General features: G+C 41.0%; 1 protein-coding gene across 5 annotated transcripts in view; it reads right to left on the reverse strand.

The window, feature by feature from the left end:
- Positions 1 to 9,931, reverse strand: part of USP7 (ubiquitin specific peptidase 7) — a 97,536-nt gene extending 87,605 nt beyond the window's left edge. For 3 of the 5 annotated variants that reach the window (XR_012470699.1, XR_012470698.1, XM_074196362.1), the window contains exon 1: positions 9,805 to 9,930. Coding sequence is in view for 3 of the 5 variants with exons in the window: in XM_074196362.1 (XP_074052463.1) it covers positions 9,805 to 9,877 (73 nt within the window). In the remaining 2 variants the exon portion in view is untranslated. Of the gene's footprint in view, positions 1 to 9,804 lie in introns of all 5 variants that reach the window. The other 2 variants (XM_074196363.1, XM_074196364.1) reach the window with 2 other exon arrangements.
- Positions 9,932 to 14,513: the final 4,582 nt, after the last annotated feature.

Here is a 14,513-nt window from a genome sequence, read left to right on the forward strand (position 1 = left end):
CTGAACTTCAAGGTCATGCATTTTGCTAAGGGAAGGACCAGTATGTAGCTTGCTATTGGCAGATATTTGGCCCAGGTGTTAGACCACTCCCAAGTGCCACCCTTTGTCCAACCCAATACAGAATGGCCACCCCCTTTTGCTTCTTCTTATCTACCTTCCACCATGCAGGATGACTTTCAACTCTCTTTCTTAGGTCATGCATGTGTTCCCAAACTTAGGCCTCTGGAGTACCATGCCATGTGGCCAAACTAAGCCAGCCCTTATAGCTGCCTATCCTTTCTCTTGTCTGTCTGTCTCTCTAAGTACTTATTGCTTCTCCATGAGTTTTAACTTGTACATTTTGTAATAATCTGTAATCAATTCTGGGCAGTTTCAAAATTCCAGGGAGCATGCAAATTCCTTCAGTTTTCAGTAACCCTTGGATTTCTATCATTAATTGGCAATACTAAATCTCATTAAAACAGTGTTAGCTATTTGGTTACTGAGGCTAAAAGCATTGCATTTTTTCCCCAAGGACAAAGGTTATCAAAGTCATGGACTAGGGAAGAGATCAATACATTAGGAAAATCTTTGGAATTTGTGTGAAGGTTAGATTGAAAACTGATCAATGAGGAAACTATAACTTAAATGATAAGGGAAAGGGTTGAATTAGTATGGTAGGGGTAAAAGAAGGGGGAGAGATACATGCAAAAATATTGAAAACTTATCTGAAGAACCTTGCAACTTAACTGACTGGGGGAGAAACATTGGGAAATTCACATATGACTCAAAGTTACAAATCTAGGTAATAAGGTGGCAACTTCAGTTAAGTATAGGGAAGAAAGTAAGTGTATTGGGAAGTTGGCAGGAAGGAGGCAAATCAGTTGTGCTAGGAGGAAACCAAAAATATGAAAAGTACTCAGGAAAGGTTTTAGTACCAGACAGACCCACAAAAAAAAAAATACTGTTAACAAAATGTGGTCCATGAATAATGGAATACTATTATGTTGTAAAGAAACAAATCGACAATACAAACAGATGATGCAGACTGAAGGTAAATCAGAACCAAAAGAATAGTACAATCATGGAATAAAATGCTACAACATTCAATAGCAACTGAACTCAAAATTGCAGCTGACAATCTGGGCTATCCAGAATAAATAATGAAACACACATCTCTCCCTCCATGTAAAGACTGAAAGTAAAAATATTATGTACAAATATGATTACTTTCTTCCCTTTAAGGGAAAAATGACATTTTTTAGGCAGCAATTGTTTTTTAATTAGTGGGGCTTCAAAAGAAATATTTTAGGGAACCCACATAAGAGAAAGGAAAATCAAAAGGAAGCACAATCCATTGAGTCTCAAAATTCTAGAATACCCAATTCTATCATTGTTCTTTGAGATAAATCCGGATATTATATAGTTAATGCTTATGTAAGAACTCAACCCAAAATGACCTTGAGATATTCCATACCGTTAGAAATTTTAATATTATAAATTTGTACACATCATTTCCAAGGTCCTTATACTTGACAAACATAAAAACAAAATTTTATTAATATTTTAATGATACTTTTACTTATATATACCAAGGGAAATGTCTTACTACAGGTGATCTTAAGTTGTTACTGAGTAGTTGTTATTTAATGGGGAAGGAAATTAATTTAAATCAATCAGCCAGCATATTTTTTAAAGTGAACATTTGATTTCCTTTTATCCTATGGCAATAACTATTACATACTATAGTGTATAATGGTCCCCAATATGCTTTGGTTGTGAACTATTTTATATGTATAAGGCATGTTAATAAACCGTATGCTTTTGGAGGAAGGGGAAGGGAAGGCAGTGGAGATTAAATAACTTGCCCAGGGTCACACAGCTATTAAGTGTCTAAGGTCAGGTCCTTCTGACTCCATGGTTGATGCTCTTATACCTAACTACCTCCTGAACACTTTTAAAAAATCATTCTGAAATTAAAACACTAAGAAATTGGTTATATATATATATATAAAACTGCACATTTCTATTACATTCTTTTCCTTTTAATATGTAATAATTTTGTGAATTTTAATGCTTCATTGACCCTGAACAGAGAGGGGACAACAGACTGGCCTGCAGGGTGCTATTTGTGGGGATGGAAAGAACCTTATCATTACCTCCTCTGCCTTCCCCTTTAAAAAACAAAACAAATACATCTAAGTCAAGGAGAATCAATCTATATAATGGGCCTACTTGTTTTTTTTTTTAATGTCTCCATATATTTTTTTGTCAAGAAATGGGTAACATGTGATGGGATACATAGTGCTGAAGTTTAAGTCTTTTGAAGTTGTTTTCTTTTCTTTTTTTTTTAATTTTTCAAGGCAGTGGGGTTAAGTGGCTTGCCCAAGGCCACACAGTTAGGTAATTATTAAGTGTCTGAGGTCGGATTTGAACCCAGGTACTCCTGACTCCAAGCCAGGTGCTCTATTCACTGTGCCACCTAGCCGCCCCTGAAGTTAATTGTTGTACTTCAATCAGGACCTAAAAGTTTTTCAGTTCTGTCAGACTCTTCATAATTCCCACTGGGGTTTTTTTTTTTGGACAAAGATACCAGAATGTTTTGTCGTTTCCTTTTTCAGTTCATTTTACAGATAAGGAACTAAGGCAAACAGGGTTAAGTGATTTATTCGCCCAGGATCACAAAGTTAGGAACTGAGTGGCTGACTCCAGATCCAGCACTCTATCCACTAGTATCATTCTCACAGTAAACTAATAAGTCACTATATTCATATACCACAATTTGTTCTATCCTTCCAAATGAAGGTCAATATCATTACTGTATCACTATGTCAAAGGGATCCTGATGATTAAGGCATTTTAGTGAATTTATGGGACATAACATTCCAAATTATTTTTCTACAATATTTTTAAGTTCCAAAAGTCAAATGAAGATTTGGAAGTAAAAAAATAAAAAAAAAAATAGGAAAAAGTAGCAATGGAACACACATTAAGATAAAGTTCCTTTGCAATGCTATCTGAAAATTTAAAAATAAAGACAAAAGATGCTACAGACTCATTCATGAAGGTTCTGGTGATGTAGTCATTCATTCATTCATAAACTTTTCTCTTCAGTGTTGTTTATCTAACCCTTTGGTTTATTTCAAATTTGTCCTTGCAGAGGGTATATCTCAGTATCATAATTAAAAACCATCTATTTCTAAAAAACGGATTCTTAAATCTTTTCTTTTGACATAGACCTCTTTAGCAGTCAAGTGAAACCTAATAAAACTGTTGCCATAATGAAGGAAAAGCTAAATTTCAGAGATTAGTGAAAAATGATGTAAGTTTTCCTACTCCAAATTCATGGACAGTCAGAAATCTATTCACAAATTTAACTAAGAACACTTAAGGCACTAGCCTTACTAGCCTTACCTACCAATTTCTCCAAATACTCATCTTTTATTCCCCTCTACGTTTCCTTGTTATTCTATTAATAAAAGTAATGGTCTAAAATTAAGGAAACTCAAAAAATGTAAACCATGGGCATTTTCAAAGAAATCTACATTACTAAGACAAAAATGTTTTTAGACTTCATAAATATATATATATAATTTTGCTTGCCTTTTCAATGGAGGTGGGTGGGGTTAAGGGCTATAGAGAAGGAGAGAGAATTTGGGACTGAAAACGTTTAAAATAAATGTTAAAATAAAAAAAACAAAGCATGTATATAAATAGATGAAGGTATTAAAGAGTATTAAAGAAATTAAACTGGGGTTTAGGAATTTTGCCTACTATTCTAAATTCAAATTCACTAGCCCAACTGAGCACAGGCACCCTTCCCTTTTCAAAAGCCAAATTTATCAATCAATCAATCAATCAAAGACTGGCCAGTCTTGTCTTCTGTTATCAGAAGACAAACTTTATTCACTAAAGATCTTTTTTACTTTGAAAGATTAATCTCTACTTATAAATTTGTAAAAAAAGAAAACGAACTGTCAGGACAGCTAGGTGGTGCAATGGATAGAGCACTGATCTTGGAGTCAGTAGGACATGAGTTCAAATTTGACTTCAGACACTTAATTACCTAGCTGTGTGACCTTGGGCAAATCACCTGACCACGATGCCTTACAAAAATTTTTTAAAAAGTTAACAAAAACAAAAACATGAAATGTAACTGCATATTTAATTCCTGGAACTTTTAGTTATGGGACTGTGAGTCTAATGTAGTCTTACTGTAAAAATCATTACATAATGAAATAATTCTGTATATTAAGAATTAGGGGTTTTTTGCTAATGTCTATCCAAGCTCTACTCCATTTTATGTTTACCACTGCAACTGTAGAATGACAAGAATTACCTTGTTACAAATTTTGTCACCCTAGGAGAAGCTGTGTACTAGATGTCACTTCAGAAACACAAGCTACATATTACCTATTCCATAATACTGAAACAATAACAAAAACAACTGAGGTGACACACAGCTTTTAGAAATATATATCCATTTAGGGGCAGCTAGGTGTGGTGCAGTGGTGGGGCAGCTAGGTGTGGCACAATGGTGGGGCAGCTAGGTGGCACAGTGGATAGAGCACCAGCCCTGGAGTCAGGAGTACCTGAGTTCAAATCCGACCTCAGACACTTAATAATTACCTAACTGTGTGGCCTTGGGCAAGCCTTGGGAAAAAAAAAATATATACCAATTTCATTAGTCAGGAAATTTAGAAGTGATCAGAGCTTTGAAAAAGCTGACTTTATTTAAAATGTCTTAACCATAATATTTTATTTTCAATTACATTATAAAAGTAAAGTACATTGTCTAGTACTAATTCAATAAGAAGAGCTAGAATTCATCTAATCCAAGGGAAAAAAAAAATCAAAGTCCCAGGGAGGTTAAAGCTTTGACTAAGCTCACACACCTACTGTAAACTTAACATTACTGAGCATAACTGAAGTTTAAAAAAAAGATTTTTCTGGATGTTAAAAGAACACAAAGACTGAATAAGATTTTTGTTGTTTCAACAGAAGGTAGTATATAAGTGCCATAAAGAGATACAAAGAACTATCACAGAATCAAATTTTAAAGTTGGAAGGAACCTTAAGAGACTTAATTCACACTGCTTTATGGAGAGGCTTAATCTGCTCAAGATTAAGTTAAGCAGCACATTTAGGATTAAAAGTCCTCCAAATTCAATACTTTTCCCACTATATTATGCTGCTTAAGTATGATACAGGACAAAGTACTGAACTTGGATTCATGAAACCTTACTCTACCACTTAGTACCCATGTGATCTTGGTCCAAGTCACTTTACCTCTAAGTTATTTCATCAGTATGGGACTCAGTTTTCTCCTCTATAAAAAAGAGGAAACTGAACAATTCTAAAGTCCCTACCAATTTTAGAGCTCTGATCTTAATACTTGACTGACAAGTGAATGAGTTAAACACAGATAATTTATAATACAATCCAAAATATAACTGAATCCACAGCAAAGTAAAATGGATTTTTCTATAAAGTTTAGGTTTATATTAGGTTAAGCTTTTCTGCTTGGATGCCCAAATAGACACGGTTAAAAAATAATTTAAAAATACTAACAAAACTTTCTTATTTTCTTCCTCAGTTCCCAGTGTCAGCATTGAAAGGATTTGATGATTGTAATTTTCAGCAACTGAAATCTATTGCAGATGCTTTATCAGTCTGACCTAATTGTAGATTTCTAACCTATCAATTCATGTTACTCTGAGGTTTAATATATTTCTATAGAGCAAAATTGAACATAGTTGAAAGAGGAAAAACCTTTTTTTCCAATCATCTATAAAATATAATTTTGCAACTATGGAAATTTAAAAGATTAAGAAACAGTGTAGAAGTTGTTAAATGTTTTTTTGGATTCCTTGAAATTTACAGTCTATTTACAACTTAAAAGTAGTAAGCATTAATTGATGCATGATACTAGGTTCAACAAGGCCCAAAAGTTAAATGGATATTCTTCTTCCAATTATATCACTATTTATACTGCAAGAGAGATGACACTGACATGAACAAACAGGAGGGAATTATATAAGTTTGTAAAAACAAACATTTTGTAGGACAATGAATTTACAAGAATCATATTTGTATCCAGGATGAAGTAGGAAGAATCAGCTGTCCTACCATTAACTGAGAACTTTTAAACTAGGAAATTTTAAAATATTGAGAGTGCAGCATTCAGAGCAGAGAAGAGGAATTAAAAACTGTTTCAGACAAGAACTATTTTAGTTTAATTTATGAGAAATTTACCAAATGATTACCAAAAATACCCTAGAGTGAAAGTTCTCTGACAAATTCTAAATTACATGCCAACTCTTAAGTGATATTTCTCCTTCAAAGCTATATATTTATGTTTTCCCCTCAACTGAATGATGTCTTCACAGTACTTTTAGATCATGGATTAAAATAGTAGGGGTAAACTAGTTTGTTTAAGTTAATTTCCAAATGTACTATAAAACTTCCACCATGCTCCACCCTGTCATTCTTCTTTGTCCTCTCAAAGAAATTGTAATCACTTTTATTGTGGATAGAAAATTTAAAAACCCATCCAAAGAATATTTTTAAGTTGAAAACTAGGAGCATTGGTATTTAAGTTTAATAAAATGAAAACAAAATCCAATTTCATGAAACATACAATGAAAAGGATGGCTATACCTTCCTTACAGATAGGAAAACCCAAACAACCTATTTATTTCCTTTGCCTGTTCTCTCCCTAGAAGCAAGACTCCTAACAAAGAGGCCAAACCTGAGTCTTAGTAATATACCACTAGTGTAGACTCTACATCTTAATCACTCTTTACGGAAGTCTATAAGCAAGTATCCCACAGTACATAAGACACCAGGTCCCAATCACAGCTTTGTTACCTAGAACTTAGACAAGTAAATAACTCTCAAGACCTCAGTTTTATCTGTAAATTTAAAGATTTTAATGAGATAATCTATAAAGTCTCTTCCATCTCTAAATCTATTATCCTATATGACCTTTTCCCCTCCTAAAACACACAGTGAACTTGGAAAAACTTTCAAAGAAAAACCCTTCATTCAAATTTAAGTCTATAATAATAAAGTTGTGATTCTCTTAACAGCTTATTCATGACAGAACTGTTTCCTTAGTACCTACAACCCAACATATATAAAGATAAAGCATTGATGTACCAAGTATACTGTCTAAGCAAACAAAAAAAAAATTAGGGGTTTTATGTTTTATAATAATTGCAGGTCTCAAAAGTTTTCAGTTTTCAAGAAATTCAAAACAAATTCCTCAAAAACTTCTGCAAAAAGTTCTATATTTCCTGGAACTGGAACTTCGGAATTATTTTTAAAGCATATTGTTCCCTCTGTATATAAAAAAAAATTTATCTTCAATATTTTGGTTAATTTTGTCATTTGTGAACTCAAACATTCCTTTTGGAGGAAAGATTGCTTTAAAAAAGTCCAATTAATAGAAGCTTGTATTTACATAGCATTTTACAGTTTACAAAGCAAATTCTCAAAAACAAACAACAAAATCCTGTGAGTAGATGCTCCAATTTATAGAAGCCTAACCCAGGGAGGCTTACTTCCCCAAAACAACCTCCTAGGAGGCAAAAGGGAGAGAAGAAGGGGTGGGGGTGGGAAAGAGTCTGATTAGTTGTTTTTTTAATTCTATCCCAGGAGAACCTGCTTCTTACTTATTTAGAATAAGTAAACAGTAGTGAAAAGAACTCGGAAGAAATAAGTCTTTGCTACTCTTTCTTAAGAAGTCTATGACTCTAAGAAACTAAAGCATTTCAAGTTTACTAGAATTTAATTCCAAATATATATTTACTAATAAGACACCAACATTAATGACTGTGTCTTTGAATTCTTCAGCTATTCATGGTTTATGTGACAGTTTCTGGTTTTCTTACAGGAATAGTTAAAAAGTAGCACTTGAAAAGTAAACTGAAAAGTTTACTCACTTTTTACAACAAGCTGCTTGACACAAAATGGCATGAAGTCATTTACTTGGTGTTAAAAGAAAGTCCTCAAGGAAATGCTCAGTAGTCTATATTGGGTATGGTTGATTCAACATGATATCCTCCCTAAGATACTGTTTTGGCACAATAAATTTGGACACCAGGTCTTCTTGCCCCAACCCTTACTTCATTAGGGTCATCAATACAGCCTATGCCAAATAACTATTAAATAACTATCATCTTTAAAATCTGAAAAAGGTTTTCTCTAACATCCAATTATCAACTAGTTACCAGGCACCTTTAAAATATCAGAAACAGAATTTGGAATACTTAAAAATAATTATGGTGGAGCTGTTGACTATAGATTTTGTTCTGATTTTGCTTAGTTATGACCTTTTACAGTATGTTTGGGGGAAGCATTTTTTCAAGCATTTCATTTTAATAAGTTAATCAAAACCAAGTTTCTATGTACTTGACAAACTTGCATAAGTAAAAAGTAAATTTAAAACACACTAAGTTTATACTGACCAAAACCAAACTTCACAACAAAAAATAGTATGTTTCTGAAATACAGAAAAGAACAAGTCATTTTTTAAACTAATTTGGCACAATGTTTGAAAGACAGTTTCTGAAGAATGGCCAGCTAACATATGTGACCAGACTAATGGTTTTAAATACTTAGTGAATTCAATTTGTGCTTCACAGAGTTTTATTTAAGGCAGTGGAGTTCAGTGACTTGCCCAAGTTCCCACAACTAAGGTAAGTATCTGAGGCCAGCATTTGAACTCAGGTCCTCTGGACTCCAAGGCTGGTGCTCTATCCACTGTATCACCATCGTGCCTCATATATTAACAAAGTTTTAAAGCTTTAAAAACCAAAGTAGGTATGTTTAAAAAAAAAAGGCTTAATTCCGATTTAAAGGTCTGGAAATTCAATGTGTATGGACTTTTGGGGTGAACCGTCCTTTCCATACACATGTATATGAATGTATTTCCCTGCTTATCTTCAATGTTATGGCTCAAATATAATTCAAAAGAGTCAGTTTTCTGATTCTTTCAATCCAGAATCTCACACACACACAGTGAGAAATGTCACATTTTTCTATCTACGTACAGAGACACAGAGACACGGAGCACTTTCCTAGCCCTAATTAGATAATGCTGCTGAAATCAACATTTAGCAAATGTTGCTGGGCAAGACCGCGGCAGTTCCGCCCGGGGCGGCCCCTCATCCTCTGCGCCCAGTCCCAGGGGCCTCCTGGCGGTGCTCTGCGTGGGGCCAGGCGGCCCGCTAAAGGGCCCCTCGACAGCTCCCCCGGACCGGCCGGGGGTCCCGGGCAGCAACAATGCCTCCACAACGGCCAACAGCCCCCCGCCAGGCTGCGCCGGGAAGCCGCGGGGCCGCCCCGCCGTGCCCGCACACGGCGGGGCCCCCGGGCCGGGCAGGGTCCCCTCGGCTCCCCGCGGCCCGGCCCGGCCCTGCCCGGCTCCCCTCCCCCTCCGCCGCATGACTGTGCAGCCGCCGTCGGGCCGGGCCCCCGCTTCGGGCCCGGGGCAGGCGGCCCGAGGGGGGCTGCCGAGAAGCGCGGGCAGGGCAGGGCCGGGCGGCGGGGGAGGGCGTGCGGGCGGCCGGGCGCCGTCCGGTTCCGTGCCCCGATTAAAGATGGCGAGCGTCTCGCGTGGCTCCCCGGGCTCCCCCGTACAATGAGAGGGCCCCGGAGGCGGCGGCGTCCCCCGCCGCCCCCCACGCGGGCCCGGGCGGGAGAGTGGGCGGGCCGGCGGGCCTCCCCCAAACGCCGGGCGGCGGCGGCGGGGCCCCCCGCTCCCCCCTCCCGGGGCGCCCCCGGGCCCCCGCGGGGCGCCCCGGCCCGGCCGCGGCTCACCTTCCATCTCCATGTCTTCCGGCTCGCTCAGCTGCTGCTCCCCCGCTTTCTGCTGCTGCTGCTGGTGGTTCATGTCGGCCGCGGCCTGGGCCTCGCCCGCTGCCGGGAGCCGGGGCTGCGGGCCCAGGGGGCGCGGGGCGGCGCGGAGCCGGGGCGGCGGCGGCGGCGTCGGGGCGGCCTCCTCCTCTTGGTCGTCCTCGGCGGCTCCGAGCCGGGCTGGCGGCGGGCGCGGGGAGGCGGCGGCTGCGGGGAGGGCAGAGGCCGGGGTTGGCGGCGGCGGCGGCGGCGGCGGCGGGGGCAGGGAGACGCGCACGTATTTGCTCGCTATTCGCCCAATCTCGGCGCCGAAGCGGAGGAGCGCCGGCCCGGGCGGGGGAGAGCGCGGCGGGCCGGGCCGAGGCGGGCTTCCCTCCCGCGCCGGCCTCCGTCCCTCCCGCCGGGGCCCGCCCCCGCTCTGCGGCCGGCCCCGGGCTTATGTAAGCCGGGCGGGCGGGGGGGGGGCGCGGGCCCAGCGGCCCCCTTCGTGCGGCCGGCTCCGGGCTCGGGGCGGGCTGGGCCGGCGGCGCGGCCGCGGCCTGGGCCTGGGCCTGGCAGGGGGGCGGCCTCGGGCCGGGCTCGGGCCCCGGGCTCGGGGCGGCGGCGGCGGCTCCGGCGGCGCCGCGCTCTCCGCCCTGCGGCCTCCGCCTCCGGTCCGGACGGAGCAGCACACGCACCTCCGGCGGCTCGGCTCCCTCTCAAAATGGCGGCGGCGTGAAATGTCACATCCGCATGGGGGGCCCGAGAGCGAGCGAGCGAGCGAGCGAGCGGAGAGAGGGCCGAGAGAGAGGTGGGAGGGAGGCGGCGAGCGAGCGAGGGAGGGAGGGAGCGAGGGAGGGAGGGAGCCAGGAGCAGGGAGGCAGCCAACCGGGGAGACGGGGAGCAGCAGCGCCGCCGCCGTCGCCCCGGGAACAGCAGCGCGGGCCGGGGGCGGCCGAGGCGGAGGCCGCCCTGGGGATGCTCAGCTTCCCGCCTCCTCCCAGGCTCCCTCCGGGGCGCTCCCCGCCGCCCCGAGCCCGGCTCGCCTCCGCCTTCATCGTCCCCACCGGCAGCCCACGTGCCGCACCCCCCCGCGCTCCGCACACGCTCTGCCCGGTGACCCCCCCCCAGGGATCCCTTCTTTGGGCTCGGCACCCCGAGAGCTGCGATGGGGAACGGGGGGCGGAAAAGCCCCAGGTCTGGTGGGAGCCTGGGACCTGAGTTTGAATCCTGTCCCCGCCGGCCAAGGTCGCAGCCGACCTTGGCTCCCTGGATGGCCCCGGATCTCCCCCTGGTTTGCAGCGCGAAGGGGTTGGGCTCTGGATGTTCCAAGGTTAAAGCTGGGATCCTACAGACCAGCTCCCGGAAAAGAAAACTAGCTGGTTCAGGCGCTCTCAACTTACACCTCCTCCCAGCCAGTCCCGGGCCCCTGCGGCCCCAGGGAACTCGCCTCTACTTAATTTTCCCCTAATCAGCTCAAATTTGCATGACAGTGACAGACGGGTCCACCCCAAATTCACAGATCCACCTTGGCTCCCCGAGCTCCGCAAGGAAAACCTCTGGTTCTAGTTTTTCCGCCTGGGAATTGTATTCATCTCCTCCAGACAGTTTCTCTGAAAAAAAAAATCATCTTTTTTAGGAAAAGTTACGTTACTGGATTATGAACTCTCTAGGGCAGTTCCAATGTCTTCTAGGTTCTTGACACTCTTTGGTAGTATAACTGAGAAAATGCACAGTGAAGAAAAATTTAAAATAATAACCCAAAGAGAACAATAATACATTGTTAAATTGGTAAATGCCTGAGAGGAAACTTTGCCCTCTTTATGTAAACACTTGTAAATCGTGTTATTTAAATGTATTTGTGGATCTCCTACTTCTAGGATATTCTATTTGGAAAGGACTCTTCTGAACCTGTGTCAAACTGGGAAAAGAAAGGAATGCTGAGGTTAATTCTAATATTCAGTCCTTTAAGAAGCAGTTATCAGGTGAATACAGTGGGCCGGCTAGATTTTTTTTCAAAGTACCCTATGTCCATATCCCCTTACCCTTAACAGTTGACAATCTAATAAAGAATTTCTCTTCTTCATCACTCTACCCTGGTCTAAAATCTGGATAGAGGTTTCAGCTTTTGATGGTGTTCAAGCGTTTCTTAAGTTTAATGAAAAGTTTGCAAATACAAAACAACCTAGCAAATTCCTTAAAAGCCAAGACATTTTTTGATTTTGCACAGCTAACAGGTGGAGAATTTAAAGGGTTGAATGAATTGCTTTTATACACAGTGGATCAAATCAAGTACTTGTTCATGAGTTCTTGTTACAACTCCCCTTGATTCCTGTAGATTCAGACAGGAAGATTAAAGAGACCATTGTAGGAATGAAAGGGAAAGTTTAGGAAATCATTAAATACAGGATTCAAAACTGGAAACAAATTAGATATGTTATTGTATATGTTATATGTTTTATATATATATATATTATATATATTTTTAAAAACATCTATTGCCTGATTTGAAAATGGGAATGGGAGGGGTGACTAGGTGGCACAGTAGATAAAGCACCTGCCCTGGAGTCAGGAGTACCTGGGTTCAAATCTGGTCTCAGACACTTAATAATTACCTAGCTGGGTGGCCTGGGGCAAGCCACTTAATCCCATTTTGCCTTGCAAAAATCCTCAAAAGGGAATGGGAGTCTCAATTCCTGTTTGAGAGTATAGTTATGAAATGGGGGAAGGGGGGGGGGCTTCTGAGCCTATCTGAAATTCCCTCTGTACAGAGTTTCTAATTTCTTTAACTCTGTCACAATACTTTACATTGGATTACTGCTGGATAGATTTTAGACAAAATAAAGTAACTAGAGTCAGAACTTAGAGTCTAGAAGACCCAGGTTTGAATTCTGCCTAACAAAGTAATTTAGCAGTGTGACCTTGGGCAAGTCATTCAGTACCTCTAATCCTCAGTTCCCTCCTTCCTAAAATAGGGATAATAATTGCACCTACCTCTCAGTGTCGTAGTGAAGAGCAAATGGAATAACATGTCAAATCATTTGCAAAACTTAATGTGATATGCTACATAAAAATAAATGAGCTATTATTATTTTTGGAGAAAAAGAAACTTGGAGAGTATGCCAGTGAAATGTCAGTGTATTTCTAAAGAATGTAGCTTGCCCCATTTTCATTGCACTAGAATTATGTCCATATTAAATAAAAAAGCTTTTCAATAGAGGGGGTGTGGAAGAGCAGCTCTGCAGATGTGAATAGTTATGTGATGTTTGTCTGCTCAGAAGGCTATGTTCAGGTTTAATATAGTTGATGGTAGTTAAAAGTTTTTTTGAGTGCTCCAAATGAAAGGAATTGGGGTTAAATGTAAAGCATTACTACCACAACAAATTAAAATTTTCTAGTCTGTCCAACTAATGAAACTGAGAAGAGGAGGATGGAATGTAAACCAGGGTAGCCTCAATAAAAGCACAAGGAGGGAAGTGGCAATGTTCCTTGAGAACATCCCATAAAGTCAGTGGGAGTGGCCCCCTATCATTACTAGTTTGTAAGACACATTTCATTTCACAGTCCTGGTGCCAATGCCATGACTTGACAGAAACTGTGTTATTAATTCTTCAGAGGATAGAGTATGTGTATTGAAAACCTTTTTTAGTTCAAAATAATAATGTAATGAAGAGTCAAGGAGGCAACTGAACTAGTTCCTTTTCTTTTAATGGATTTCAGGGCCAGGGGTGATTGAAAAGCACAGGAGATTTATATGGAACATTCTAAACAAGTCAGTCAGCAGGCATTTATTTATTAAGAATTTCCTATTAGCCAGACATGGCTCAAAACTCTGGGGATACAAAGAAAGACAAAAGCACAGTCCTTGCCCTCAGGGCACTCACATTCCATTGGGGATGGGGGCTGGAAATAAGCATTTTCCTATCTTTTTTTTAAATTTTTTAAAAATTTTTTTGGAGCATTTTATTTTTTTCCAATTATATATAAGAATAGTTTTCAACATTCATTTTTGTAAGATTTTGAATTCTAATTTTTTTTCTTCCCTTTTCTCCCCAAGAGAGCCAAGTAGTCTGATATGGTTTATATATGTATAATCATGTTACTTTCCTTCCCCTTTTGCCCTAGGGGCAGTTAGGTGGTATAGTGGATAGAGTACCAGTCCTGGAGTCTGCGGGACCTGAGTTCAAATCCGACCTCAGATACTTGACACTTACTTACCTATATGATCTTGGGTAAGTCACTGAAGTCTGATTGCCTAAGCATCTAGGGCCATATCCAGTTATACTGATTCATATCTGGTCACTGGACCCAGATAACTCTGGAGGAGAAAGTAAGTCTAGTTACCTGCTTGTCATAGCATCACCTACCTGATATAATGGTCTTCTTTGAGAATAAAGGACAAACATCACTAGTGTTAAACATATTTCCACATTAGTCATTTGTGAAAGAAAAACTAGAACAAAAGGGGAAAAAACCACGAGAGAAAAAACAAATTTGAAAATAGGATACTTCGATTTGCATTCAGACTCCGTAGTTCTTTTCTCTGGATGTGGATAGCATATTTTATAATGAGTCTTTTGGAATTGTCTTGGATCGTTGTATTGCTGAGAAAAGCTAAGCCTGTCATACTTGATCATCACACAGTGTTGCTGTTAGAGTGTACAATGTTCTCCTGGTGCTCCTCACTTGACTCT

Source organism: Macrotis lagotis, chromosome 8 (genome assembly GCF_037893015.1).
Source record: "Macrotis lagotis isolate mMagLag1 chromosome 8, bilby.v1.9.chrom.fasta, whole genome shotgun sequence".
In the NCBI taxonomy this organism is placed as follows: Eukaryota; Metazoa; Chordata; class Mammalia; order Peramelemorphia; family Peramelidae; genus Macrotis; species Macrotis lagotis.